Consider the following 27,539-nt stretch of genomic DNA (forward strand, 5'->3'; position numbering starts at 1 on the left):
AGCTGGGCCGCCGCTTCGCCGAGCGCAAGCGCTGCGCGGACCCCGAGTGCAGCAGTGAGTGGCGGCGGCCGCCCGCGGGCCTCCGAGCACGGCCCGCTCCGCTCCGCAGGGGGCTTAACGAGGGAAAGGGGGCGGCGGGGGGGCAGGGAGAGGGGCCCGGGAGGTGCGGGGGGAGCGGTGCTGGGGAGGGGATCCCCAGCGATCCCCAGCGATCCCCTGCCCGCAGCTGGGCGCTCGCCAGCGGCACCCACCCGGCTGGGCTCGTGGTTCCCCCGCTCTTGTCACAAGTGCCCTCCGTGGGTGCTTTTTGTGCTTGGGGTAATAGGAGGGCTGGTCTGCCGTGAAGCAGGTCCCAGCCCATCTTATTTAACGTTAACGCTTAGCTCTGTAGCGTGCTTCTCAAGTAATCCTCGAGTGCTTTATCACGCACTCCACCAGCGAGTTTATTTCTCTCTAACCTCCAATCTTACTCCCTCAATCACATCCTCAGCTCCTGACCTGAGAGTTGCCCCCCGTGAATGCAGGGAGGCCTCGTTTTCGGCGCGTTCCCATCAGGCTGCCTGATTGCGCTGCCAACGCTAACTCCACTTTTCGTTTTCTCCCTACAGTGTTAATGTGCCGAGGGAAGGCAATGAAGGATTTTAAAGGTCCCGACTGCCGCTTTGTAAATTTTAAGAAAGGAGAAGCAGTGTATGTATATTACAAACTAATAGGAAAATCTACGGAGCTTTGGGCTGGAAGTGTAAGTACTGCAAAGCTTTTGTTCTCTTTGCTCTTCTTGGCACTTTCTTTTTGTACAAGGCAAAAAGAAAAAAAATTGCAAGAAGGAGTGGGGTTTTTAACATAGAGAAATAACATAAGGAATGCCATTTTGTCTTGAGACCAATGTAAAATTGGATGGAGTTGCATTCAACTTGAGGTACTAAAATCTGTGGGAAAATGGGTATGCTAATGTGGGATAAAACTGTTTCTTTTAGAAAGCTTCCCTTGTGTAGAAAACCATACTTTGCAGCACTGTAAGTGGTGACCCCTGTGCTATCTAGAAGCTAAGCTTCCCATCCCATCTAGGGAGACTTAAACCTGCACTTGTACTTACCCATGACGTGGTCTCATCCTGCCCTCTGTGGGATCTTGCTAGATTGTTCCACGTACATGTTTTAATTACATCTCTCTTCCTAATGTTCAGCTGCTGTCTTGTCCTTTTTGTCTAAGCTGCATGCAGAATTGAAGGAAGAAAAAGTAACACAGCTAAAAAGAATTAAGGCAAATTGTATTTTAAAATGTCTATGTCTTTCAGCTTTAGTAACTCATTGTAGCAGCTTGCAGAATAGCGACTGTATCTAGGCCGTCATTTTCTTTTGGCAATCTGAGAGAGTGACGTTAATAGGAAAGGAGTATCCCTGTGGCAAGCCCTTCTCTAGATGTGAACTTGCAGTTACATTTATTAAAAAACAAACAAACGAAAAATAACAAAACAAAACTTATCTTGGCTTTCATTATATACAACTTACTTGCCTGACAGAAGCAGAACTGAGAAACCCTAAAGGAAGAGATGGTTTTGTGGGCTTCCCCTGAAAATTGTGGCGGTTGTTTAGTCCCCTTCCCTTGCTTCCCCACACACCTTCTTTGTGTGTCCGAAGTGTTTATTTCAATCTCGTTTCTCACTCTGGCCTGCTACCAAAGGAAGGCAGTTGGCTGTGACAGTGGTCTAGACTGGTTGAAAGCCACAGCTGGGTGTTTGCTGTGGGCCCAGTGATTTAGTGGAAAGCAGGATGTATCACTTTCTCTAACCTGTTCAAGCAGGGTGTGGACAGCCAGGCTCTCAGCAGGAGCTGAATCCAATTAGAACAATACAGGAGAGAACAGAAAACTGCAGCAGTGGTTAAAGAAGAAGGATTTATAATTGTATGGTGCTGTTAATTCCCTTCTGACATATACTGTACCATAAATAATCTGGTTAATTAGATGTTACAGGTTTCCAGGCTTGCCAGTTCTTGAGATGAGTATTAGTAGCATGGGGCCAATTTTGCATCTTTTACTAACGAGATGTAGCACAGGCTCTAAGATCAGACAACACGTTTAAGGTAATTGCTGAGTTAATTTGCAGTTTAACCGTGTTCACCGATAGGAAGCTCATGCAACAGTTAGGTGTGTCTCCAAGTTAAAAGGATTTTTGCTTTGAGTTTAACAAGTAAAAACTGAAGTTGGCACGTCTAAAAGAATTGTGAAACTCCGACTTGTTTGTTGTATTTTTTATTGTGTCACATAGTTTTCTGTTTCTTACAGGACAGTGATATTAGGCTAATTCAATTCAGTCAGTGGCCATGGTCTTTTTTTCCTCATTTCCCTGGTTTTAGTGACTGCTTTTGCCGAGATAGTAATACTGCAACTAGTTTGTAAATGCTGCAGAGTGGTCAGAGGTGCCTCTCCTTGCAGGTTCAGTAGGGGACTGGTACGTGTGACCAGGCCATTGACCCTACTTGCAAGCAGTGCTGCGGTCTCTCTCAGGCTTTGTGACTTCCTATGCCAGGTTCGGCTGGACAGCTTGATTTATGCAGGCCACCCATGCCTGTTGTGTGCTGCTGGCTAATTAAAAACAAGCTACCTGGTGAGCTCTGCGTTCAAACATAGTCCAGTGGAAGGCACGTTACCTTCGGCTACAGCCCTTTTGGTATCTTGTCCCATGACTTCGTGCCTATGTGCGTTATTTGATCCCATGTGTCTACCCTACTGACTCCTTCCATTTGATGAAGTTCTGGGGAAAATTATTTATTAGGGCCTGTTATAAGCTATCAATTCAAGGGACAGCTTTGACTTTTTGACCTTCAGATGGGGACAGAGATCAGGAGAACGTCTGTATGAGAAGTCTGACCTACTGCAACCTGGGGTTTATTTCAAAAGAGTTATAAATATAGGCTCTAATCCTGGAATTGATTTTTGAGGAGCCATGAAAATTGCAATAGTATTTCTGACCAGAAGGGAAATGATCTGTTAAGGAAAGATTCACCAAAGCTGAAAAATCTATACCAGTTGGGTTTGGGCTTTATTTTCTTTGCTTATCGAGTTCACTCCACCCTTTTCAAGCTACTGTTGATTTTTGCACAGTGTCAGTAAACATACTGTATTATAACAAAACAGAGCCTTTATACAAGACTTGGGTCATACTTCATTGCTTGCAGAATTCCTGTTGAGCTCAGTATTTTGCACACGGAAAACTTCTGGCACCCAGCTGTAATACATATTCTGTACATGACCTGGCATACAGTTTTTAGCAGACCTGCTTAAACCTCATTAATACCACAAAGCCAAACGCTAGGAGAATTCTATGAACATTATTTAACAGTGATTTTATGTCGTGAATTTCATGAGTAGCTCAGTTCCAAGAAAATGCTTTTTTTTTTTTTTTTTTCCCCAAAAGGTGGAGCGTATCTGGTACTGTCATTGTCCAGTGCACCATGTTCTACTGTACAAGTAGCTTCTTCTTTAGCATCCACCTCACATTGTTTACAATGTCAAGTTTTGCAATGTAGATTTTTCTCTTATGCAGTTTGCCTGCATTCTGCCTTTGTCTTTAGTAGGGTCCAGAGCTCCAAAACAGCATAGATAATTCAAGTTAAAATCACTCATTTTTATCAAAACATTTCAGCAAAGAAGCTCTAAATTCTTGCTGCAGAAGATTGTTATTTAATCGTACAGCAAAGGGCTGAGGTTTATTACTTTAATTCAAGGTTGAGAAAACTATTTCTGGCCTCATGTTACAAGAAATGGATTTGGCTGCAGATCACACTTCCTCCCTGTTCTTATATGGTGGGGTAATAGAAAAGAAGAAAGGTAAATTTTGGATAAGACAGGAAGGCAGAGTATGTCTGGAGGATCCAGAGGATCAGGAAAGCTGTTCCCGTTGTCTCTGTGTTTTCTTAACAATGCCAGCATTCAGAAAGGGCAGACCAAATTGTCTCTCTTCTTTAATCAGTGTTTTGGCAGTTTTAGGTACCTATGGTGTTTGTCTGTTCTCTCATGGAGGTAGGTGGTGTAAGGATCTGGCTTCTTAGCCAGCAGTGTTTGATGAAACTGCCACAGCTGGCTGTCGCACGTGGGCATTGGTGGGGATAGATGCTGTGTACACAGCCTCATGGTTTGGTCCCACCAGGGCAATTTGTCTTGGAAGGGAGTGAAACTGTTTTTGGAGTGGTGTGAAGGATGCATCTTTTTCTCCCTCATTTACTTGGCATTCATAATGCCTTTCCTCTATCATATCTGTATAGAATAAGGAATGTTTCCTTTATTTGCACAGTGGGGCATATTTTTTTTTCTCTTACAAGACTGGACTTATAGGGAAAGAAACAAAATTTTGGGCATGCAGATCATGTATTGCTCATAAACCACATAAGTGGCAAACTGGGTCATTGCAGAGGACTTGTATGGTCAACAGCTAGGGTTATACTAAATGAGTTCCCAATTGTGATGCCTAATTATAATGGTAGTCATGGATATTAGTCTGTAAGGAGGCTACTTTGAAGCTTCAGCTTTTGTTTTCAAGAGAGATCATTTAAAACTGGAATACATGTTTGTAGAGAGAAATATGTCAATTTAAAATAAAACCGTGGTATTCAGCACAAAGACAAGGTTTTAATTTGACTTGTTTGGTTTAATTTCAATTCCCAATAATAGGTTTGTTCTATTAAGACCTGCATACATGATCTCTCTTCCTTAAGAGTGTAATCAGTTGTCTCTCTAGTGTGTGTTCACAAAATAAGTGTGTGTGATTGGGGATGTAGTAGATTTTTTTAACCTCTTCTCTAACAATCTTCAGAGGTCTCAACTATGGACTGTAGGTTAAGAATGAGGAATAGTTAATAAAGTGTACCCATAGTGTACCAGTACTTACTTTGTTTGCTTAGCAAGCAAATTGGCAATTGTTTTCCTCTTTCAATAACAAAAATTGAGGAAATGACCAAATTTTTTTTTCTTCCAGATATTTTGGTGCTCTAGGAATGCTGCACCTTTCTGGGTGTGTCCACCAGGCTCTAATTGCCTGGATTATCTAATCTGTGTAGTGATAGCATGCTGTTAATATTGGCTTCTTGACAGCAGCTGTCAGAACTCTCAAGTGAGCATTACTGTGTATCTTACCCAGTGAGTGATAAGGGAGATTCGTGTCTTCCACTGTTTGCCTTGGCGTAGCATCTTGCCTCTCGTTCAAATAGCCATCTGTAACTAATTGTTGTTCATATTGCTCACTGCACATCAATGATGCATTGACAGGTGGGGATATATACTTTCCACCCAGTTTTCTAAATACATTATTATGATACCTCAGGGACAATTTTTCATTTTCTTAAAATCCGCTTTAAGAAATTTATTTATTTATTTATTTTCCTTGAACTACAATATAAATTTATTTACAGTCACGTAATGTTGTACACAAATGAAAGTCTTGTTAGTCAAAGACCCTCCTCTGCTTACTGCCTGAGAAAATACTGAAGGCAAATATGGCAGTAACGCGAGCACAGAATAGCAGTTAAGGCACATGCGAGCCAGAGTGCTCGGGCTTCTACTCCTAACTCTGCTAATAACGATGTCAGTCTTGGAAGCACAAATGATAAAACTTACCAACTTCACAAAGGTACTGTGCAATGTAGGTATACAACCTCAATGAAAACTCTTGTAGAAACAAGGTATTGCTAATCTTTTTCTTCTACTTACTGTGTCAAACTCCATCTAGAAATACTCAAGAGTGAGTCTGATGTGTTTGTGACTAGTGTCTGTAATAAGGATTTTAAGTCATATGATTTCAGAAACTTCCTTACTGCTTTTTGTTTGCTTGCTTATTTTCTGGCAGGTTGGAAGTGATTTTGGATATTTTCCAAAGGATCTACTTGAAGTAAATCATAATTATACCAATGAGGAGCTAGAGTTACCAACAGATGTAAGTTTTATTTTTTTTTTGTGATGTTACTGTTTCCTCAGCATTCAGTACTATCAGTGAGAAAAAGAATGGAGATACTGGCAATCGTTAGTTATCTGTTGTTGGTAAGCAGCTGCATATGTTGGGTGGCAAAATGTTTGTCACAGGTATGTATGTGGATGGATGTGTGATTACCAAAATGTGGGCACTGATTTTTCTTTTCTTGAAAAGTTAATTTTTGATCCAACAAAATCTGTTTGGATTGAGCTCTGGAAACACTGCTAACTGGCTCACACATAAGTTGTTTGGTATACAGAATTGTTTTCAAACTTTAGAAGTTTAAAGTATTATCAGAAACAAACAAAACTTGCAATGCTGGCCCTTTGATTTTAGAATTGATCCTTTAACCCTTACACAAATGGCTCTTATGTACTAATAGCTAGTAACTCCAGAACTGCATGGATGCAGCTTCAGACCCTTATGAAATTGTATTCAGTGGTTTGCACGACTTTTTAATTTCGTTTTCAGAAACTGTGTGACAGGCAGCTCCTGCTTGGAGGGCTTAGTCATCTGAGGATTTACCAGCTAATAAAGCCTTGGACAAAGAAGCTTAGTGGCATTTTCTTCTTGTTATTTGCATTCATCAATAGAATTGGTTTTAATTCAGGATGTGGATGACGAGTAAATTACAATACTGTCAAGTCCATTGCTGGCTTCCGTTTTGTTCCTCGCTAGGAGGTCTTTGACGGGGTTAAGGCATGAACTTTTTATTAAGGTTTTTACGAGTCCTTGGGCAAAATTTCAACTGCTTTGAAAAGGAATTCTGAGGATGAAGGATTCTGCATGATTAATAACATTTAACATTTGCTTTGCTGCTGCATCTCTGCAGTCAACCAAATGGATTGGATCTCCTCACTGTAGAAAATAGAAATTGACTACATCTTATTTTTCATTTCAGGAAACAGACTTTGTTTGCTTTGATGACGGAAGGGATGATTTTGATAATTATAATGTGGATGAACTTTTGAAGTCATCGAAAGAGACAATAGCAAATGAGAGGGAAACTGAATCAAGCGATCCAAGGACAAAAGCAGCTGAAGGAACTGAAGGGGAGGAGGAGGTTGAAAAGGCTGATACAGTACAGTCCCTTGATGCTTTGGAGGCAGACAATGTTGAACTAAGCATAGAGAAAGACAAGGAAGCCCTCACCATGACAGAGGAAGTAGATAGTTTTCTTATAGAAGGAACTGAAGGTACTAGGGTAGACTCCAGTGTCAGTAGTCATGAAGAAAACTCTCAGGGAGATCAAACTGCACATGAGCACTTGCAAGGAACACTAAATGAGAGACTAAAAGGGCTAGAAAGTGAAAATACCAAAAACTCTAGTACTGCTCAGGGTGAAACCAGTCAACTTGACAAAGAGAGCGAAGAAGTCGATGCGTATACACTTTTAGACAGAGAGCTCTCTATAAACTTGAAAACAAAATTTGGCTCAACTGCTGATGCTGTTGTATCAGATGACGAAGTGACTCGCCTTGTTACATCATCGGAAGATGATTTTAATGAAGACTTGAGCATTAATGCTCACGATTCAGACAAGGAGTCAGACTTTGCAGATCCATCTGAAGAAATCCCTTTGCTGTCATTTATGGCAGAAGAGGAGGAATCCCTAGGGGATTCAGATGCTGATGAAAACAACAGCTTTGAGTCAAAAAATCATGAATTTGACAAAAATGAAGGTGCTATGGAGCTAAATAACCAAAGAGATGATGAGGAAGAACTTGATTCAGATGCATTAATTAAGGATGCCTTCACTAAGTCAGGGGACAGTATGAATGTGGACAGATTTGAATCTGAGCAAACAAAGGAGAAACAGGATGAGGTGATGCTAATTAGCAAGAGAGAAGCACCAGCAGCTCAACTTGAGGATTTCTCCAAAGAGCTCCTTCGAAATGAACCTATAGGTGCAAGAGATCCAGGTTCAGAAGAAAAAGCAAACAAAACCGAAGAGCTTGAAGAGCCGCTTATGGCTGATGAAATGGTGTTGCATACTAAAGAGCTGAAAAGTACAACCGTGCCTGATCCTCATGCTTTACCCAGTCCACGAGATGGTCTGAAGACCAAACCCTTTGTTGAAAGCAAGCAAGATGCTTTAGGTCTACCTGCTGGTGATGTGACCAAAAGTCCAGAAAGAGTGCCACTTGCTGAAATAGAGAAAGAGGAGAAGAAGTTTGAGGATGACACCTTGGAAGAGATCTCCGAGAGTGATTTAAAGCACAAAAAGTTATGGGAGAAAATGAAGGAGAAAGGAAGAGATCATCCTTCTGCTGATGTTCCAGCCAAACCAGTGGAAGAGGTACAAAATGGATCTCAAAGTGACACAGGAGATACTAAGCTTTTAAAAGCCAAACTGGAGCATGGAATGCCTGCTGTGGAGAAAGAAATTCTAAGACATGAAGAAGATTCAAAACAAAGAGGGGAGGCTGATCATGAAAATCAAAAACCCGCCTCTTTTAAAGAAGAACCTGAAATAAAAGGGAGAAACATAAAAGAAACACCTGCAGGTGAAGGAGACCCAAGCCATAGGGGAGCTGCTGAGCAACCTAGGCCATGGGAAAATGAAACTGAGTATTCAGAGGCAGATGTGAAAGAAGAGCTTTCAGGGAATCTTGGCAAGATGACAGGATTTGAAAAAAGCATTGAAAAAAGTTCCCCTGAAGAAAAATCAAGAAGTACTGCACAGAATACTAATAGAGCAAATTTTACGCAGCAAGGAACTGCTCATACTGAGGATGAAGATTCAAACAAAGATCTTGGCACAAATTTAGCTAGAGAAAAAGCCCTAAGGCCAGAATTACAACCTGAAGAGACAGATGCTGAAGATGAAGCTGACTTGAAACAAGTGGAAGAAGAACTACTGGAAGATGAGAATGCTGCAAATGCAAAGCTGTTGCATGCAAGGGTTGCAAATGTACAGGGTAATACACTAGATGTTGAAAGAAGAAACCCTGAATTAAAAATACCAAGTGAAGCTTTTTCAGGAACTGCAGATCCTACTTATGAAACAGGAGAGGAAACAAACTCGTTTTCTGAGGAGGCTAAAAAAATAATAAGCATGCAAGATGAACACAAGACTGGAAACAAAGAGTTTGATGTACCAGCGAATGAAGATGCTGAACTGGATGAGATGGAACATACCGCAGAAGATGATGAGGAGTCTTCTGAAGCTGAGGAACCGTCATCTGTGGAAGAATATAATTTCAAATCTTCTGACATGGAGGAGAGCAATGACTTTCACCAAAGGAAAGATCATGTCCCTGAGGACATTCCACAGAGAGGCTCAAAAGAGAAGCAAAATATAGCAGATACAGGAAATGACCACCAGCAGTCTGCACGTTTCCCCAGCCCTGCTGACATTTCAGCAGCCACAAATGACACCGTGACAGAATACAGCGAGTCTGTGAAGCGGCTCACAATCATTAGAGGTTTCCTTGATGAAAAGCGTGTAATGCGTCTATACAAGTATCTGGGGCTCCAACACGTGATTAGGATAGAAGCCATGTTTCACGACATGAAGGTAGAGATGGAGCTTGCTCGGAAGGCAAGCAATAATAACGAAGACATAGAAAAAGCTTTGGACCAGATACTTGAGTTTTCAGAATCAAACATTATGGATGTGGTAGGGAAAGTTCTGGATTCCAGGGTAGCAGAAAATAAAGAGGAGGTGGTGAAAGAGATGGATTTGTATGATGAAGAGAGTGCACTGATGGATGATATTCAGGAATTAATATATTCTTTAAGAAGTAAATATTCATCCGCTAGCGAGAGTGTCCCACTGGCATCTTTTCTCGAACAGGAGGATGATCAGCTGAATGCTCAAGGTAGGACGTTTAAATGCATGTATGATGGCCATTCTGTGTAGAGTTCATGAAAGCTTTGTGTTTTTCACTTGCACAGCAAAAACCAATCAAAATCAATAAATCATTAAACCCCAAACCAGTCAATAAATGTAGTAAAACCATATTCCAGACAATGCTATGTAACCTAGAGAAGCTTTAAAAAGAGGGTGACGGAACAGAATTGGAAAAAAACCTGCAGAATCTGCTGGCATTTTATTTCTTTTTAATGCATATTTTTGCCATTGTGCTGGGTGGGAAATCCTGCGAGAGATTGTGCTCGCTATGTTTGTTTTTATGGGCCAGATTCTATGTAAGAAAGGGGGATCAGAGGGTGAATACAGCTAGGAGGAGACATCCAGCTCCCCTTTCAAGAAATGTGGATATGCATACACTGAAGTGCTAAATGGTCTAGGATACTTAGAGGAGTCTTTTTTTCTGAACTAGCTAGCCCCTAATGCAGTGACTAATGCAGCATTCAGGCACTAAATCCACGCACCTAAAAATCTCAGATGTCTCTATTGTCTTATTTTGGTCCACGTTCATAAAAAAGAGTAGAAATACTGAACAAACTGATCTTTTAGCAGGGGAAGAACCCATGCTGGAGTTTGCTACAGTCTTGCTATTTTTTCTTTGTTTGTTTTGTTTTGTTTTGGTTTGGTTTCTAATTAATGTGTAAGGTAGTAAGACATGCTCTTAGCAAGACTTCTTTCATGGTAATAAACATTCAGTATGTGATTTCTGATAAAGTCACATCACAACCAATGGAAATGTCTCATTGCGTGGTCAGTGGTTGATACCTTCTGTAAATTCCATGTGAACATTTAATTAGATGCCACTAAAACTTGACCGAGAATATATTGAAGCAGTACACAAGTTGAAGTGTCAAAAAGTGCCAAGATAGCTTTGTCAAATGCAGTATTTCACTGGAGATTGCTGGGAGTAAGACATGCACATCAGTTCAATGCTTAAATTCATGTCTTTCTGTTACAGGTGATGCAAAAGAAGATGAATATGACACAGATGCTGTCAGGAATCCAAATGCTGCTGATGAGAGCAATCAGAAATTTCAGCAACTTGAAGATAAGAGGCCAGTTCAGCATACTGAAGAGGAGGATGAGAAAAGTGTTAATGTTTCACCTGAGCTTGAAGAAGCCAGCTTTTCGGATAATACAGAAGCCAAAGAAGTGTACAATAGTGAAAGAAGATTGCCACTGGCTGATACTTTGTTTGGGTCAACTGATTCAGAAGAGAGTGCAAGGGAAGATACTGCTGCAGGTAACCTTTTCGAATCTGGTTGTTTTGTTATGTTGCTCTTAGAACCATTCAGCCATGCTCCTCTTATAGGCAAATAGCAAGATTTTTCACTAACGTTTCCATTCTGTGTTGCTGTAATCCTAACAGATTTTAATAATCTGTGACAGTCCCTCTAGTGGTAGTATTGTGTAGCTGCCACTCAGCAGAGGTTTTTCTACTACCTTTTTGTGCTATAGAAATGAGAAAAATAATGTTCTCTTGTAAGCACTGTAATCCTAACTCTATGCAAGGGCTGGTATACTGTGTCTCGGGGTGGTAGCAGATAAGAGCAGAAATGACTGGAAGCCCAGGTTTCCTCACTTGCAGAGTGGACTGGCAATCCAGCCATTAGGCTGTAGAATCATGATCTTGTTCTTTCAAACTTGTGACTCTGGGCTATATCCCTGCCAAAAGTATTTTCCAGCAGGACTATAGCCTCACTTAAGCCACCTAGTCATTTCTGGCTAAAGGGTTTGTTGGAGGAGGAGAAAGGTTTGACTCAGTTCTGCTGAGGGGAGCAAAATTAAACTCAGTCCCTCTCCCTCTGGAGCAAACATGCTGACCTCTGCTGACCGCTCCTTGTGCCAAGGAGGGATCCTGTTACTGTCATCGTCCCGAGCTCTGTTTTGATATCAAATTACCTGTGACCGTTCTCTGTGCTAAGCCCAGCTTTGCTGTTCTGCATTCACCTCTGATTGTGCTTTGCTGAGCATTTAGACAAAATTCAGGTGCTTCTTGCTCAGCCTGTGTGTGCACCTGAGGTACGGCACCCTTAGCCGAGCATTTTTAAGCAACTGCTGAGGGGAAAATTTGGATGTAAAGGTAGCTAACGAATTTTAAACGGCTCTTGGGTTCTATATGGAGTCGAGCAATGGGATTCAGCTGCATTTTAGAGCCCTCTTCCACGTCGCGACGCGCTTCATTGCGGTTACACGCTGTTCGCCGGGAATTCCTGCGGGAACCGCTGCCCAGGCGGGGAAGCAGCGTGTCAGCGAGCCGGGTGGGGACCCCCCGTGTAACAGCGGGCTGTCCCCTGGGGTGAGCTCGGGGCGGCAGGAGGGGCGGCTCGGTGCCTAACGCTCCGCTCCTCTCCCTCCCGCAGCCCCCGGCGACGGCGAGGGAGGCGGCGGCGCCTCAGGGGCAGCGCTGGGCGGGGCGGGGCCCGCTGCCCGCCGCCTGCTGCTGCAGGTGAGTCGCGGCGCGCGCCGATGACGCGGCGGAGGGGGGCGGGGGGAGCCGCGGGCTGACGTGTGCCTGGAGTTGGCTCGCGCCGCCATGGAGCCCGCGGGCGGCCCCGCGCGCCTGGCGGCCCCCCCGGCACGACGCCTGCTGCAGGTGAGGGAGGGGCAGCGCGCGCGGGCGGCCGGTAACGGCCGGTAACGAACGTTAACGGACGTTGGGCTCGGCTCGGCTCGGCTACCCACCGGCCATGGGACGGGGCTCCCGAGGGTGGGGGGGGCGGCCTGCTCGGCACCGCGGGGGTGAGGGGTCAGCCCTGCTCGGGAACGGGGCACCGCGGCGTTGTCCCGAGGCTCCGGCCGCCTCGAGATCTGTGGGGAGAGCCGACGGCTGCTGGCGCCCCGTCACGAAGTGCACGGAGAGCCGCGTCCTTCGCCAGCGGGGGGTGGTTGTCAGGTGTCTCTCAAGCGCCCGCTCGCTCTCCTGAGCGCAGCAGCCTGGTGGTTTTCTTTCTGCGTTTTCGGTTTTCGGTTTACAGACAGCCTGCAAGAAAGCTCTAGATGGTTCTCTGGGTCTGTGAGAGGGATGAAAGCGTTTGTCAGGCTGCTTGTCTTACCCGTGTGCTTGGTGCAAGCGTGTTCACAGTTTTCAATGTTAATTGGTTTTTAGTTGGTTGCTACCCTGCCTGAGGATATTCGTCCTGGGCCTGATTTCCATGGACTTCCATGGGAGCCTATTATTATCACTGCCTTAGTGGGAATTGCCACGCTCGCTGTAATCTTCTGGAGAACCTGCCTTTCAGTGAGTACAATTCCTGCTTAGGAGCCTACTGATACTTAACTGGCTGAGCGGTATTCTGTGACTAAACTTCCAGCATTACCAACGCCAAAGCAATATGCAGTCTTTGGCATTTTTACCTTTTCCGTTTAAAGCATTAATATGAACCAAATGCTAGGGTTCATAGCTAAAGTAATTTGCAATTTTCTTGAAACTAAGAAGGCATTCCTTTTAAGCTTTTAACTGAAGATTTCTTAGTAAGAGGTCATTTCTAAAGCAAAGCAGGGGAACATGATATTGATCTAGAGGGCCGAAGAGAGAAAGGGTCAGTGAATATTTGCAATGAAAAGCTTTCTATATGCTGGAGCCTGTTGCTGTCCAGAACAAGCAGTTAATCACACCCTTCATATTGTCCATAACGCCATACTACAAAACCTAAAAACCTGATCATAATTCTCACCGAAGATCCTCTTCCTCACTCTGCTTCTCACTTTGCATTTCTTCCCTTCTTTCATGCATGGATAACTTTCAGTGCAAGAAAAATGCCATCATCAGCTCTCATTATGTACAGCTTATATTATAGCTATCCAATTCAGTGATGGCATGCACTGGAAATCTGTGGAATACTTCATCTTGTCTTGACAAAAGTAAACTAAAACCAAATATTATCTGGAGTAACACCGGTAATTTTTTTCACTGCTTGACTTTTGATGTTTAATGCACTATGTCAGTTTCAAATGCAAAATACTGTTGATACATAACAGCATAAAGAAATTCACAAGCTCCCCTTTTTAATGGTGTTAGTTTTGAAATGAGCCCCTGTAATGCAAACATGCGTTGCTTTAGGATGGTGGGTCAGGCTGGGGGTGCAAGTGTTTTTTATGTTTGCAGGTTCATGATTGTTGTTTGATGCAAAATAGTTCCATTGTCATGTGTTGTTGTGTTTTTTTTTTTATTTTTTTATTTTATTTTATTTTATTTTTAATGGGATGTGACCAGTTACTGGCAACCTTTCAGTGACTAAGTAAACAGATATTTACTTCGGCACTAGGACAGGGCATTAGCCTAGAAGCTTTTATTAGAAAACAGCTTAAGCTTGTTTGTGGTGTTATTCAACACTCTTGTTGGCAGTGATGGATGTACTTTCTGTATGCTTCTTTAATCTGGGTATGTGTGGTAACTTGCTTCCATAGGGGGAAAAAAAAAAGGACACTTTCACTTCATTATGGCTAATTTTTTTCTTTTCTTTTTTTTTTTTTTTTTCTGTAGGTAAAGAGTAGAATCTATCAAGGTAGGTTTCACTGTGCTTTTTGGTGTACTTGATGGTTAGGCATATAAAAATGTTAAAGATCATTTCAGTGGACAGTGTTAATCTTCACTTCCTTTCAAGGATAATGCTAAATCTGGTTATGGTATAAGCTAGGCTGGTAGGTGATGCTTACTTAAATCTGACTATTTGGAACATGCTCTGATTGGGAGAAACAATGCATTCCACACCTGCAAATTAAAAAAAAAAAAAAAAAAAAAGGCAAGGAAAAGCTCCACTTGGTTCAACTTAAATGTGATCCTTGGTTAATTGGTATGATGGCAGTGGAGAAGAACTTGTTCTGTTTTCTAACACAGTGAATTTGCTTTTGCTTGGTGCTTCTCACAAAAAGCAGTATCCAATTCCTCTTGCCATTTTGTGTTGAAGGGAGCCTGAAACTAGTTGCTTTACAGTTGTGAAGAGACCTTCTAAATGTAGATGTAAATACGTGGATATTCCTGTGGCTAGTTCATAGCTTGATGTATGTAAGATTGGTACTGAGTGGAAAGGAAGTAGAATTCAAAGTATGGTGACTGCTACAATTTGTAATTTAATACAAAATGAAAACATGAAAGAATCGTCTTCGTATATTCTTTCTGCTTGTTTCCTCACAAACCATACTATTTATTTGTCATCTCTCTCTAGTTTTGTTTTAGTTGTACGGCAGTTTCTTTCCATACAGTTCATGCAGATTGGCAAGACGAAAAAAATCCATCTTAAGTCTGTAAGGGGATTTTTTTCTGGAAAACATGTGTTTTTCTCTCTTCTCTAACACTGTTATTCTGGTATATAAATTACTTAAAAGCCTTTCCTGAAAGAACGTGGAATGTGGGTCTAATCTTTTTTTTTTTTTTTCTCCTAAATGTTTTCTTGTATAGAAACTACTGAAGCTAAGTACAAATACTCTTCAAGTATGATAGATTCAGTTGGTACTGAAAAGCCTTTATATAAAATAGAGGAACATTAACAGTGACAAAAATGATAGATTACATTTGGAATACTGAAGATAAAATCTATTACCTGCTGTTTATCACAACAGTAAAAACTGGGAGAGTGGGTTCATGTGGGGATTCCTTCCCCCTTAAAGTGCTCAGAACTGTCTTGTACTTCAGCACTTGTTGCTGGAAGCAGGAAGGGCCGGGAGACATCTAGGTCAGGAGCCCTCACGTAAAAGAGGACAGAGGAGTAGCAGTTGCAATTGCACTGTGTAGGATGCAGTTGGAACAACCGGTGCTTCCTGTTGTTCGTGCTCCAGGATTTGCTGTGAGGCAAATGGGCCTTGGGATGTTCAAATACGGGGGTGGTTTAGGACTTGAAAAAGAATTCCAATTGGATCGGCGTTAATTTGCAATAAAGTAATTTAAGTATGTTAATAATGTACAATGAATCCTAAAGGTTGGTTGGAGAGGTGTTGGGGTTGAGAAGCAAATGCATGACTAAAGAACAGTTCTTAGAACCTTCAGGATGAAAGGTCACAGCCCTTTTTGAAGTCCAGAAACAGTGTCTGTTAGAAAGCTGTGCAGCTCCATGAGGCTCAGTGATGCCATCTGCTAGCTGACGGTCTCTTTTCTGTTCCCACCAACTTAGAGCTTTCATCCTATTTTTTCATCATTTGCTGACCAAACATTCAGTTCCTATACAGCAGAAAGAAGTAGTTGTTAGGGAAAATGGTTGCATCTCCCTTGAGTATCACACAGCAGTCTGAGACCACTCCAACATCCTCACTGTCAATTCTTCCCTTGAATGTACCTTTTCTTTTTCTAGCCAGCACCTCGCTTGTCTCTGCTCTGTGGTCAGTGACCAGCTCCTGTGAACTGGATGCAAGAGCCCTATGCTTTGCATCAGTATTTAATGCCTTATGGTCTTGTTTTCAGTCCTAGCTTTAAATGAAAGCTGGAGATGCTCAGACTACTGCAGAAAGGGCTAATTGCCAGGAAATTTACAACTGTCCTGACTTGTGCTTTATTCCTTTCTTGAAAATGTTCCCTAAAGTGATAGCTCTGATTATTTTTTTTTTTCCTCCAGGATGTGAAGTACAGTTACTATAAGCTTTCTTTTTCTTCCTAGTGACTGAAAAGCAACTTGCAGAAAAGATTAAAAAGCTTCTACAAGAAAAAACGGAAATCCTAGACAAGATGTCAGAATATGATGAAAAGGTATCATTCTAGGTTCTTGCCTCTTGCCTTCCTGACTTTGTTATTGGTTTATTGTCATAGTAGGTGTAACAGGTAGTATATTCTTATTTTCTGTTCTTACTGAATATTACATTGACAGTTTCCTCAGTTCTGTTGGTTGTTCTTGTGCTTAGATAAAGCAAGCAAAGGAATCAGTGAAAGCAGCTCAAGAGCAAAAAAATATTCTCTCTGATGAAACCGCAGGGCTTAAGGTAAGGAATAGTTAATCATCTCTGTACTAAACACAAATGTGCTAATAAAATAACTTGCTTTAGTTGGTCTTGTACCTTTTTTTTTTTTTTTTTTTTTGTAGGACACTGTCAAAGGACTGGAAGAAGCAAATCGTAAACTGGATGACAAAATAAAAAGTCTGCACTCAATGCTTGAAACTGAGAGAAAACAGAATGAGAAGAAACAGAAAAAAGTAAGAGCAATCATACTAAGGTCTTGCATTGTCCTTAAAATGCCCTACAAACTGGCTGCATCCTGTTCATTTACGGAGAGAGGTATAGAAAATGAGATGACCCACCTCCAAAAAGAACTGAAATGAAATTTCAGGTTCATTCCAAGTTTGGGAGGAGATTCTGTTGACTCTTGTTGTTTTTTTAAGATTTGGTGAGCTTCTGTAGTTATACTTTCATACATAAACAGATGTATTCCACTTGTGGGCTGGTCTAATAAATCCTAGCAAAAGCCGGGAAGTTCCATAACAATATGGGCTGAAGGTTTCAGGCTGGTAAGAGAACTGTTCTTGTGATTAGAGGAAGCATCTAATTTGATAGTAAATGTGAAGATCTCTAAGCTGCCCCTAATTTGTGTCCAGAGGTGATACTTTTTTCTTTTTTTTCCTTCCCCTTTTTAAAGCCTGATTTGCTGAAATAATAGAAAGCTCCAACAAGTTCTTTAGTGTTTTGATCAAAGGTTGTTGCTAATGACAGCAACACGTGGTACTTTGGTTCTAGGCAGCGTAGGTATAAAGGGAGCTTTCCCAGCCATGCACAGGCAGAGTCAAAGGCGAAAGGTGACTCTGAAGTGCAGGGTGGTTTTTATTCCTTGCCCTGCTGATAAGGCAGCGCTGTTGCTGCTAGTCTAATGGCTTGTGTGAATGGTAGTTTGTTGGCGTTAAGAATTCTTTTTATGCTTTTCAACATGCACAGGTTAAAATAATGACACACTGAGGTTATGCCGTGTACTAGGCTAATACAGACTCACTGCTCATCTTCTTGTATAGATCTCTGAAAGCCAGAAGTCCTTGGAGAAACTTGAAGAGGCTATCAGTGTGCATTCTGCTGAGCTTTCAGAGGTAAAGATTACCTGTCATCTACAATCATAGAATGGTTTGGGTTGGAAGGGACCTTAAAGATCATCTTGTTCCAAGCCCCCTGCCATGGGCAGGGACACCTACCTCAAAGCCCCATCCAGCCTGGCCTTGAGCACCTCCAGGGATGGAGCATCCACAACTTCCCTGAGCAATCTATTTCAGTGCCTCACTGCCCTCTGAGTGAAGAATTTCAGCCTAACAACTAATCTAAATCTCCCCTATTTTATTTTAAAACCATTCCCCCTTCTCCTGTCATCGTCTGCCTGAGCAAAAAGTTGCTCTCCATCTGTTTTTTATAAGACCCCTTTAAGTATTGAAAAGCTTCAGTAAGGTATCTACATTCTTTCAACAGTCACAGGTATAAGTTCTGTGCAGGAAAATTCATGCCTAGTATCTAATAGAAAATGCTAACTTGTAAGATTTCACTTTGTGCATGTACAATTTTTTTTTCTCTTTCCCGGTAATATGTTGCTCTTACTCTATTACATTTTGACCTTTATCACTCTTTTTGTTCATTTTTTTTGTTTGTTTGTTTCATTTGTAGGTGCAGATAGCCCTTAATGAAGCTAAATTAAATGAAGAAAAGGTAAAGTCAGAGCTCCAGCATGTGCAGGAGGAGAATGCTAGGCTGAAAAAGAGCAAGGAACAAGTAAGTTCTGACCAGACACTGTTTCCCTTTTGACTTAAATATCAGGGCTTTATTCCTAGTTTTCTTGAGTGTATCTTTACTGTGTCTGAGTTTTCTTAATGTATTAGAATTTTCACGTTTAATATTTAAACCCCTCATGCTTCTTGCACAGGCTTTTTGTGCAAGTTAGCCACGCCTACGTTATGCAGGCTTTGCCAGTTCCAGTGATTTGTTTTTTGTCAGTAACTTCACAGAAAACTTGCACTGATACGGTGTCACTGTGTGATCAGGAGATTGCTACTTGGGATGTCAGAGTCACAAATTGCCAAAAAACAATTCTGAAGCAAAGCTAAATGAAGAGCCCCTTTAGCCCTGAAATGTCATGACAGTACTTCTGCAGATACTTGCAAGTGTCTCTGTGCTTTCTTTTTTCATACATGAAGTAAATGCTGTTTTAAGTAATCTGGTTTGGTTAACCTCTGGGCTGCAATTAGTTGTTCGTGTTCTGAAGTATGTGAGCAGTTTGTTTCTGATGTTGGGATAGCAGATGTGAAAACATAAAATTTGGAAAACTGCTTAATAGTGGAATTCGCAAAAAGATTCCCAGCATCCAGTTCTACCAATAGACTAGTGATGTGTGTGATAATTAAGTTCACACCTGATCTCTGACCTGTGGTGATCGGTTATCACCAGAGCTGGTAGTAAAACAGATTTGTTACGCATAGCCTCTACTCAAAATAATGTAAGAAATCGTCTTGCTTTGGTGTTTTGTACAGCTGCTAAAAGAAGCTGAAGGCTGGAGTGAGAGACATACTGAGCTCAGTGAGCAGATTAAACTGTATCAGAAGTCTCAGAAGGACATAGAAGAAGCACTTGCCTATAAGGAAAATGAAATTGAGGTAGGTTCTTTGTAACAAGCCTTAAACAGTACGTGTTGTTAAATACTTTGGAATACTTAAAACGTAGAGCAATTTTCCTTCAGTGATCCTATGATTTCTGTACTAGGTTCTAACTAACTGCATTATGCAGCTGAAGCAGCTTGACATAGATCCTTCATCTGAGGCCAAGAAGGATGGTGAAGGGCATGAATGGAGTAGAGGGGACGATCTGGCCAATGGAGAGTTGCCAGGTACAGTAATCCTACCTGCTGGCTGCTGCACACAGTAGCTAAAGGATATACATGTAAGGTGTTATGTTTGTGTCATATGGGGAACAAGGAGAATCCACGTGTGTAGCTGCTTGTGGGTTTACGAGACTGACGGGTTGAACCTCCAGTCAACACAAAATATCCAAATGAAGGGAGAAGTGGATAAAAGCGCTAAGATTGTTGTTTTTAGATTACTGTTTAGGTGTGTTGTAAGTGTAATGAGTTTTAAAGATAAACAATTAAATGTGTAATGAAGTTAGCAGTTAGGACTGTTTTGAAAGCTGAGAATCTCAGTTCTGTTGCTAGGCTACAGTTATTTTAATACGAGTATTACGGTTACCTCAGGATAGATAGCTAATTCGGGTAATCACATCTTTTAATATGAAAGACTGGAGTGGAAGTTTGCAAGACTATTTAGGAAGTTTGTTTTGCTTAATACTGTAAACATTTGCTGTGTCTCTGATTCTGAATCCTTCCCCTTTCTTGTGGTTTTTCTAACTGTACAGTATAAGTGGGCTGTAAATTCCCACTTCTTGATTTTCACATACTGTGTCCAATAATGGATGCTGCATTCACATTCATGTTAGTGTCATGGCTAGAAGTAGCAACAAGGAGAAATCTTCTGGAATGTCTTTTGAAATAAATCTACCAGTTTTGTTGTTTGAATTACTGTATTTTGTCCTCTTTCCCTGTCCCCTCCCCCCCTTTTTTTCTTTGGACCTCTCCCAGGTTAAAAGGCAGGGAGTATTATTTTTAACAGCTACAGAGTCCAGAGAATTGGGGTTAAAAATAAATTTGTTTTCCTTATTTTTTATCTTCTAGATAATGAGAATGAAAAGATGAAGACTCAGATTAAGCAGATGATGGACGTCTCCAGGGTATGCTGCACAAGATACCTAATAAATGCAGCCATGTTACTGCTATGCCTAAGAACCTAAACATTTTTTATTTATTTATTTATTTTTAGGTAAAAACTATGTTATCCATAGTTGAAGAAGATAGAAATCTTCTGCAGTCCAAACTGAGTGACGAAGTAACAGCAAGACATGAGCTGGAAGGTGGGTAGGCTTAGCAAAAGAATCGCTTAGGACAATATGCTGTTTGTAGTTTAAAAAGAAACAGGACACTTAAGTGGCATAACAGTTCTTTGTAACTTCCCTTCAACTTTTTTTGCTTATCTTTGCTTCTCTGACAGAGCAAATAAAAAAGCTAGAACACGACTCCTGTTCGCTACAATCAGCCAAAGCTCGACTGGAAAATGAATGTAAAACACTACAGCAGAAAGTAGAGATTCTTGGTGAACTTTACCAGCAGAAAGAAATGGCGCTCCAGAAGTAAGCCTTTCATTACTCTTTCACGAGATAACATATTTGATCATAAGCACTATCCACATGCTCTTTGTTCAGTAGGGTCAAATGGTTTCAAGTTGAACTTAGAGTGAAAACTGATGACTGCCATTTAAATACAGTTCAAACTAGTAGCCTACCCACAGATTCTCAAGAATGTCACTTGAGAACAGTGTCACTTTTCACACACAGTATTGTCTTCTACAAAAACAAAGATTAAAAAAAAATAATTGGGGGAGACCAAGCATGGTTTGGTCTGAGAATTCTGTGGTTGGTATGTCGTATTGTCAAGGAGAAGATAGAGAATGTTGATAAAGACTTGTTTCACTTATTCTGATTTTTAGTTTAATGAATCTAATTTTCATAATGTAGCAACTTACTGTTTTAGCCTTGTGAGCTTTTTGCTTTTTTCAAAGGGCTAAATTGAGTTCATGGTGATATCTGAGGTGAATGAAACACTACTGGTGAAGAACGAATGCGTATCTATTCATGTAGCATTCATGCATTCGTTTATTTACTTACTAAAATGTCTGTTAAAAAAAAAAATTGTTCTGTGGAGAAAACTTTAGGTAGGATTCAGGGACGTTGTCAGTTAAATTCTGTAAGAAAACTGGAATTCAATGGAGAAGCAATTTAAAGCGCTAAGGTTCAAATGTGGGGGAATTCGGAAGCTCTAAGGTTCAAGTGTGTGGGCTGGGAGAAGCACAGGGTTGGAACAGGCTAAGGAACTTAGGCTGTATAGCACCTCAGTAGTGAGGCTGTATATCTCGTAACCTCAGGACCCAGATGTAATAATCACGTATTAGAGAGGTAAAGGATAGCTCAATTTTTAAGAAGAAAAAACTTGGCATCTCTGACTGAAGAATTTATATTCCTTCCAAAACTTTTAGGAAGTTACACTGTCTGTTGTTACGTATTGATTTGAATTTAGGACTACCTGTATTTCTGAAAAACTGTTTCTACATGTAGCTATGGAGGTGGATTACATTGAACTGGCTGTTAGCAATAGTTAACTTACTATGAGTTTAATGGCTCCAGTTTTGTGGGATAGCTTTTGTAAGATAGAAACACACAGTGAGCCTCTTTAATTTTTTATATTATTCTGGAAATATTTTTATTTAGCGAACCATAAGGTTAAAAATAGTGTGAAAATTGGTCCCATAATAAAATGATATGGAGAATACTGAAAAAAAGCTTCTTTCCACACATTTGATGACTGTTGGTGTTTGTTACCTGGGTGCTAAATTCCCCCTTTTTCTCTAGACCTTTCCTCAGTTAGATGTTAGCTCTGCGTATTTCTTTGTACCTTTCTAAATCTGGATTATCATCTGTGGAATTGTTAAGTAAATTTTGGGATTGAAGAGATGAATTATTCTACAACTGTTAGATTCTTACGATGTAGAATTGACTGGAAAGACCTGTCAATTTTCAGATCTTACACACAGTTTGTTGGTTTTAAAAGATGGCATTTGTCTTTTTTAATCTTCCTTGATTTTGAGTTGTAGTAGATGTAGTATGGTTGTATGGTGTTGCTGCTTTGTTTGTTTGTTTTTGTTGTGTTGCACTGTTCAGTTTTTTTTTCCCCTATGTAGAAAACTAACTCAAGAAGAATATGAGCGCCAGGAGAAGGAGCAGAAATTGTCTGCTGCAGATGAAAAAGCCGTGCTGGCCATTGAGGAAGTGAAAGTTTACAAGTAACTTATTTTTTCTGAAGACTGTTATTTTCCTTTACTTCAGCTGCTGGGAAAAAACTTATTTAAGCTTCTTTCCTTTTATACAGGCAAAGGATTCAAGATATGGAAGAAGAATTGCAAAAAACAGAGAGATCATACAAAAACCAGGTAAATGACCTGCTTGCTGGCTATTGTTTCACCATTTCCTGCATCCTTTTAATGCTCTGAGTTCTTGGAAATGTTAGTTGTTGGACAAATAAAAGCTAATACAATTCTTTTCTTCTCAGATTGCTGCTCATGAGAAAAAAGCACACGACAACTGGGTAAGAATGTCCTTCCCGTTCTGATACAAAAAAAAAATATTTATTTGGCTTCAGGCTGGTCCAGTTAATGCAGCTGGCAAAATTTTCCCTCACAGCTTATTGCCCGCTCTGCTGAGAGAGCTCTGGCTGAAGAAAAAAGAGAAGCAGCCAACCTGAGACAAAAGTAAGTACAGTACAGGCTGTCTTTATTGCGCTGTGAACATGCTGTGTTTCTTAGGAGGGGAGGAGCTCAAACTATGCCAGTTGCTCAGTTTTTTTTGTGTAAAATGGGCAGTGTGCATACAAGGTAACTGATGTTTAAACTATTAAACTGTTTTGATGGTTGAAGTAAGATTTCTTGGTAAAAGCTGTAACATTTTACAATGCAGTTTGCTTGTGATACTGTTTCATGCTAATGAATGCAACTCACATGTGCTACTTGAATTAAAAATAACTTTATTTTTTAAATTTAGATTAATAGAAGTGAACCAAAAAATTGTTATGCTTCAAAGACCGTTAATTGTGAAGCCAACTCCAGGCAGACCCGATCGTCAAGTTCCACCACGACGAGGTAAATACTGCCATTTCTCCCAAAACTCTGGTCTTCAAATTATTTTATTCTAAAAAAAAAAAAAAAAAGAAAAAAAAAAAAAGGCTTTGATACATTGTAGGAAAGTACATCACTTTTTTATTTCTTGATGTAGGGCCCTTAAGTAGAGATGGCTCTTTCGGCCCATCGCCTGTGAGTGGAGGAAATCCATCACCGACACAGATGATAGAAGTTCCTGGTCGGCCCCTTTCTGCTCCTCGAAGGGAAGGCTCAAGAGGTGAATTTGGTAAGCAGTGAAGCTTCTTTCCTGTCCTGTGTATCCTATATGCTACAAACCCAAGGAGGTCTGATCTTGATTGTAGCGACATTGACACCTGCTTTAGTAATGCAGAGACTTATTTATTTTAATAGAAATAGCTTGAGCATGTGTTCATTAGAATCTCTGGTGTTTCCCTTAAGGTACAGTGGTAGATGGCCCCTCTGTTCCACGAAGGCCACCAGAGATTCCTGGAAGGATGTCTGTGCCTGGTAAGCTATGTGGTCTCTGCAACCAATTGCAATGTACTTGCTTATTTTTTCACTTCAGAATTGGAACTTCAAGACCAATATTCCTTTTCCCAGAGCATCACTAAAAGATGTATGGCTCTCTCTACAGATCTTGGGCCTGCTGTAGCATCCCTGATCAGTAGTGGGCCAAGAACCTCCTCCCCTTCCACAGCAATGGATAGAGCGGTAAGCTGAAAAAAAACAAAAAAAAAACAAAAAAAAAAAACCAAAAAAACAACCTTCAGGAACCATTTCTAATACATGATTCACTGTACTTCTTGCTGCTCCTTTAACTCTGTCATGTTCTGTCTTGTCTATATCCTGTCACTATCCTTATTTGCTGTCCCCTTCCACCCTCACCAAAAAAAGCAGCCCTCTCCCAAAGAGTCTGAGGCCCCCTGTGTAACTACTGATTCACCTTCATCTATTGAACCACCTACAGTGAGTATTCAGAGGCTGAATATGGTGTTACGCTGCTTTGATGGAGAAGAGTAACAGGCTTGGTGTTCTTGTTCTGAACTGCTAAATAACAAAATACTCTGCAAAACTAACCAAGGGCTTATATCTTGAAAGGTTTCTCTAATGATGAATGGTTGCTGTCTTTTTTTTTGTTGTTGTTGTTTTTTTTATGGAATTAAGGAAATGAGACCTTTCTTGTTAAGGGCTGCAGGGAAACACTTAACTTTGGAGTGACTACAGTAATCTTAAGAAGCTGACTTACCTGTCCTATTTAATTCCACATGTACCTTATGGTGCTAGGTCCTTTACCAAAGGGCTATCAGCCAAAAGAGATTGCTTGATCTTCTCTTTAGCTAAAGCTGTATTCAAGAAACTTGCCATCTCAGAAGATACACGAAGTATTCACTCCTAGGTAGTGCACGCAGCCTTCTGGGTGAAGGGACAGTGATGGTGCAGTGTATTTCCTTATCTTCTACTTGGTTACTGCAGTTTGGGCTGTCTTTTTTTTTTTTCTTGTTTTCTCCACCTTTCGGCCTTCAGGTGAGTGGTTGTGGTGTTCGGCACTGTCGAGGTTTCTCTGATGCAGTGAGTAACATACTGGATTTTTAACCTGATCTCACGCAGGCTAACGTTAGTCCCAAAGGCCCGCCTTCTTTCCCTGGGACACCCATCATGACCTCTCCAGTGATGGGACCTCCGCCCCCACCACCTGTTCGTTACGGACCGCCGCCAGCTCCTCTGCGTGGACACTTTGGGCCCCGGCCTCTTCCTGTGCCCCTAGGTACAATTGTATTACCTTCTGCTGAAACTGAGAAGCTCGGTGGCATAAGTTCCGGGTTCTGCTATAGAGCTGGGAATCTGCCACCTGGTGGAATGCAGCCTCCCCATTCTTCATGAGGTCTAGCTGTCTGGCTCAGAAGGTTTGGTTGGCTGTTTCTTTTTCCCAAGCCTCCTTAATGCCAAAGTGTTTTTGTCTGCTTAGTCTAAAATTGAAACGAGCAGCCAAAAGGCATGAGAATATAACTAATGCAGACTTCACAGGCCATGTGACAATGACCTACCCCAGAACTGCTCCAGCAAATTAATAAGTGAGGAAGAAATTGGGAGCATCAAAGTTTATGTCAAAGTACACTTTAATTTACCTCTCATGTTTTCCTTTCCTTCTAGTTCGTGGCGCTCCCTTACCACCTCCAGCTGCAAGAGATTTCTTACCTGGCCCACCATTAGGAATGAGAGATCTGCCCCCTGGCCCGCTACCACCCCCTCCAGATCCCAGAGCGTATGGACGTGGGCACCCTTCCTTCCGACCTCTAGGTCCTCCTGGCCCGAGAGATTATCCTCAAGGCCCACAGCTACCCCCGCCTGGCTCAAGGGACTATACACCTTCTCCTAGCAGAGACTTGCCTCTGTCAGCACCTAGAGACTACCCTGCAGGCCCTCCTCCAGCACCAGCAGGCTCCAAGGACTATACACAGCCTCCAGCGCAGAAGCCCTGACTGCAGTCTCTGGTCAGCAGCTCAATGGAATGGACTCTAGCACACTTCCTGCGGTCAGGATTTTAGGAAATGGTTTTCTATTTGAAGCCATTTGTCTCATTTCAGTATATTTCAGCTTTTGCAGGATTAATTTTTATCCAGTTGCTGCAGACATCTTTATGTGCATTTATGATCACCTTAAACTCATCCATCCTCTTGGGCTGCAAGAACCTTTTTGTGATGGACTTGAACCTACTCTAAACGTGCAATAGAAAGGAAGTACCTGTGTGGCTAGTTCTAATTAAATGTAGCCTCTGTAACCAGTTGGTGAATGAACTAATTTCATGAAAAATGTAAATCAAATCATTTCCTGTGGAAATAATTTTTAAGTAAAATGCTATCTTACTTGCCTTCTCCATCACATCATTCAGCTGCAGCTGTTCTAGTCCAGGAGTTTACATGAGGACTGTGAGGTGTGGGTTGTTTGTTTTTTTTTTTTTTTAACAGATGTCTGGTCAGAGATCAGAAGCACAAATGACACTGTATTCAAAGGAAGGTTATAATAAAAAGCAAATTCCTTTTGCTAAACCCTGACTGCTTTGTTTCAGTGCCATTTTTCATTCAGAATGGACATTGTAACCAGAGAATGCTACCTTATAATGCTACCTTATTGAACCAGCTGTGACCAAGCTGAAGAATTAAGTCAAAGCTGAGTAACTGCAGCTGTTGCAAGATGAATGATTAACTGAATGTTATGCTGGACTGGCCTAGAAAATTACTGATTCACTTCATGCATGAAGATGGTGGGGGATACAGACCTCCTCAGCTGAAGGGCAGAACAGAGCTGGAAACTCTGAACACCCTGAGCTCTTGAATTCCATAGTCATGTGGTTAGTACAGAAACACAGGCTGGGGCTCCAGCACTCGAGAAGTTAAGGAATTGAATAACCACTTTCTGCATTCAAGATTGGCTTGGGAGCATTAAGCAAGGTTTGAGAGGTGAGTTTGCATCTTAGTGGCAAGGAAGCTAAATTGTTCTTCAATACTAAGTCTGTACTTCATAAGATTGTCTTTTTTTTAAAAAATATAAATGAATAAACAAAAATACTAGGCTTGCACATAAGTACTTAGGGAGGTTAAAAAAAATAAAGGGAAAACTAGGAATAATAAAAATCTAATGAAGGCCATTACAGCTTTACTGCCAGAGTACAAGCAGCCATTAAACTTGCCATGTAGGTGTTACAGTCTTACAGTACAAGTACTAAACTTCAGAGTTAAGATGAAGGACAAGATAGAACATTACTAAAGCATAAAATAATACAAGTGCTTGTGGAGTGGGAAGTAGTAGTCCGTTCAATGAAAGACAGTTCACAGAAAAAAAAAGTAAAGGATAGAAGCATAAAAATGGTATTTCACACTTGACAGACATTAATTCACAATTAGTTAAATACAAAGCTCTACTTGTGTATTTAACAAAAATACTTCAAAGTTGACATTTCATATAACGAGTTCATACAGACATCTACAAGCTGGGGAAGAGTCAAGGTAAGCAGCTG

The 27,539-nt window shown here is 41.2% G+C and overlaps 1 protein-coding gene across 2 annotated transcripts; it reads left to right on the plus strand.

Annotated features, from left to right (window-relative positions):
• MIA3 (MIA SH3 domain ER export factor 3) lies at positions 1 to 27,049 on the plus strand. Of its 2 annotated transcripts, XM_032183919.1 has the most exons (29): positions 1 to 54; positions 609 to 742; positions 5,843 to 5,929; positions 6,867 to 9,789; positions 10,798 to 11,082; positions 12,203 to 12,288; positions 12,949 to 13,080; positions 14,326 to 14,347; positions 16,430 to 16,518; positions 16,671 to 16,748; positions 16,850 to 16,960; positions 17,768 to 17,839; positions 18,402 to 18,506; positions 19,262 to 19,384; positions 19,491 to 19,614; positions 20,455 to 20,510; positions 20,600 to 20,690; positions 20,828 to 20,966; positions 22,571 to 22,672; positions 22,759 to 22,819; positions 22,939 to 22,974; positions 23,070 to 23,137; positions 23,427 to 23,524; positions 23,658 to 23,789; positions 23,963 to 24,031; positions 24,159 to 24,235; positions 24,422 to 24,490; positions 25,133 to 25,289; positions 25,676 to 27,049. In XM_032183919.1, coding segments are annotated over exons 1-29 (5,856 nt in total). In that variant the 5' UTR covers positions 1 to 53; the 3' UTR covers positions 26,005 to 27,049. The 2 variants fall into 2 exon arrangements, with proteins under 2 accessions (XP_032039810.1, XP_032039811.1); XM_032183920.1 differs by lacking the exon at positions 25,676 to 27,049 and having other exon boundaries at positions 24,419 to 25,200.
• Positions 27,050 to 27,539: the final 490 nt, after the last annotated feature.

Source organism: Aythya fuligula, chromosome 3 (genome assembly GCF_009819795.1).
Source record: "Aythya fuligula isolate bAytFul2 chromosome 3, bAytFul2.pri, whole genome shotgun sequence".
NCBI classification, from domain to species: domain Eukaryota; kingdom Metazoa; phylum Chordata; class Aves; order Anseriformes; family Anatidae; genus Aythya; species Aythya fuligula.

Excerpts from the sequence above, each read along its gene's own strand:
- MIA3 (XM_032183919.1), top strand. Across the intron at positions 743-5,842 it reads CGGAGCTTTGGGCTGGAAGT|GTTGGAAGTGATTTTGGATA; the intron begins GTAAGTACTGCA and ends ATTTTCTGGCAG. Across the intron at positions 9,790-10,797 it reads TGATCAGCTGAATGCTCAAG|GTGATGCAAAAGAAGATGAA; the intron begins GTAGGACGTTTA and ends TTTCTGTTACAG.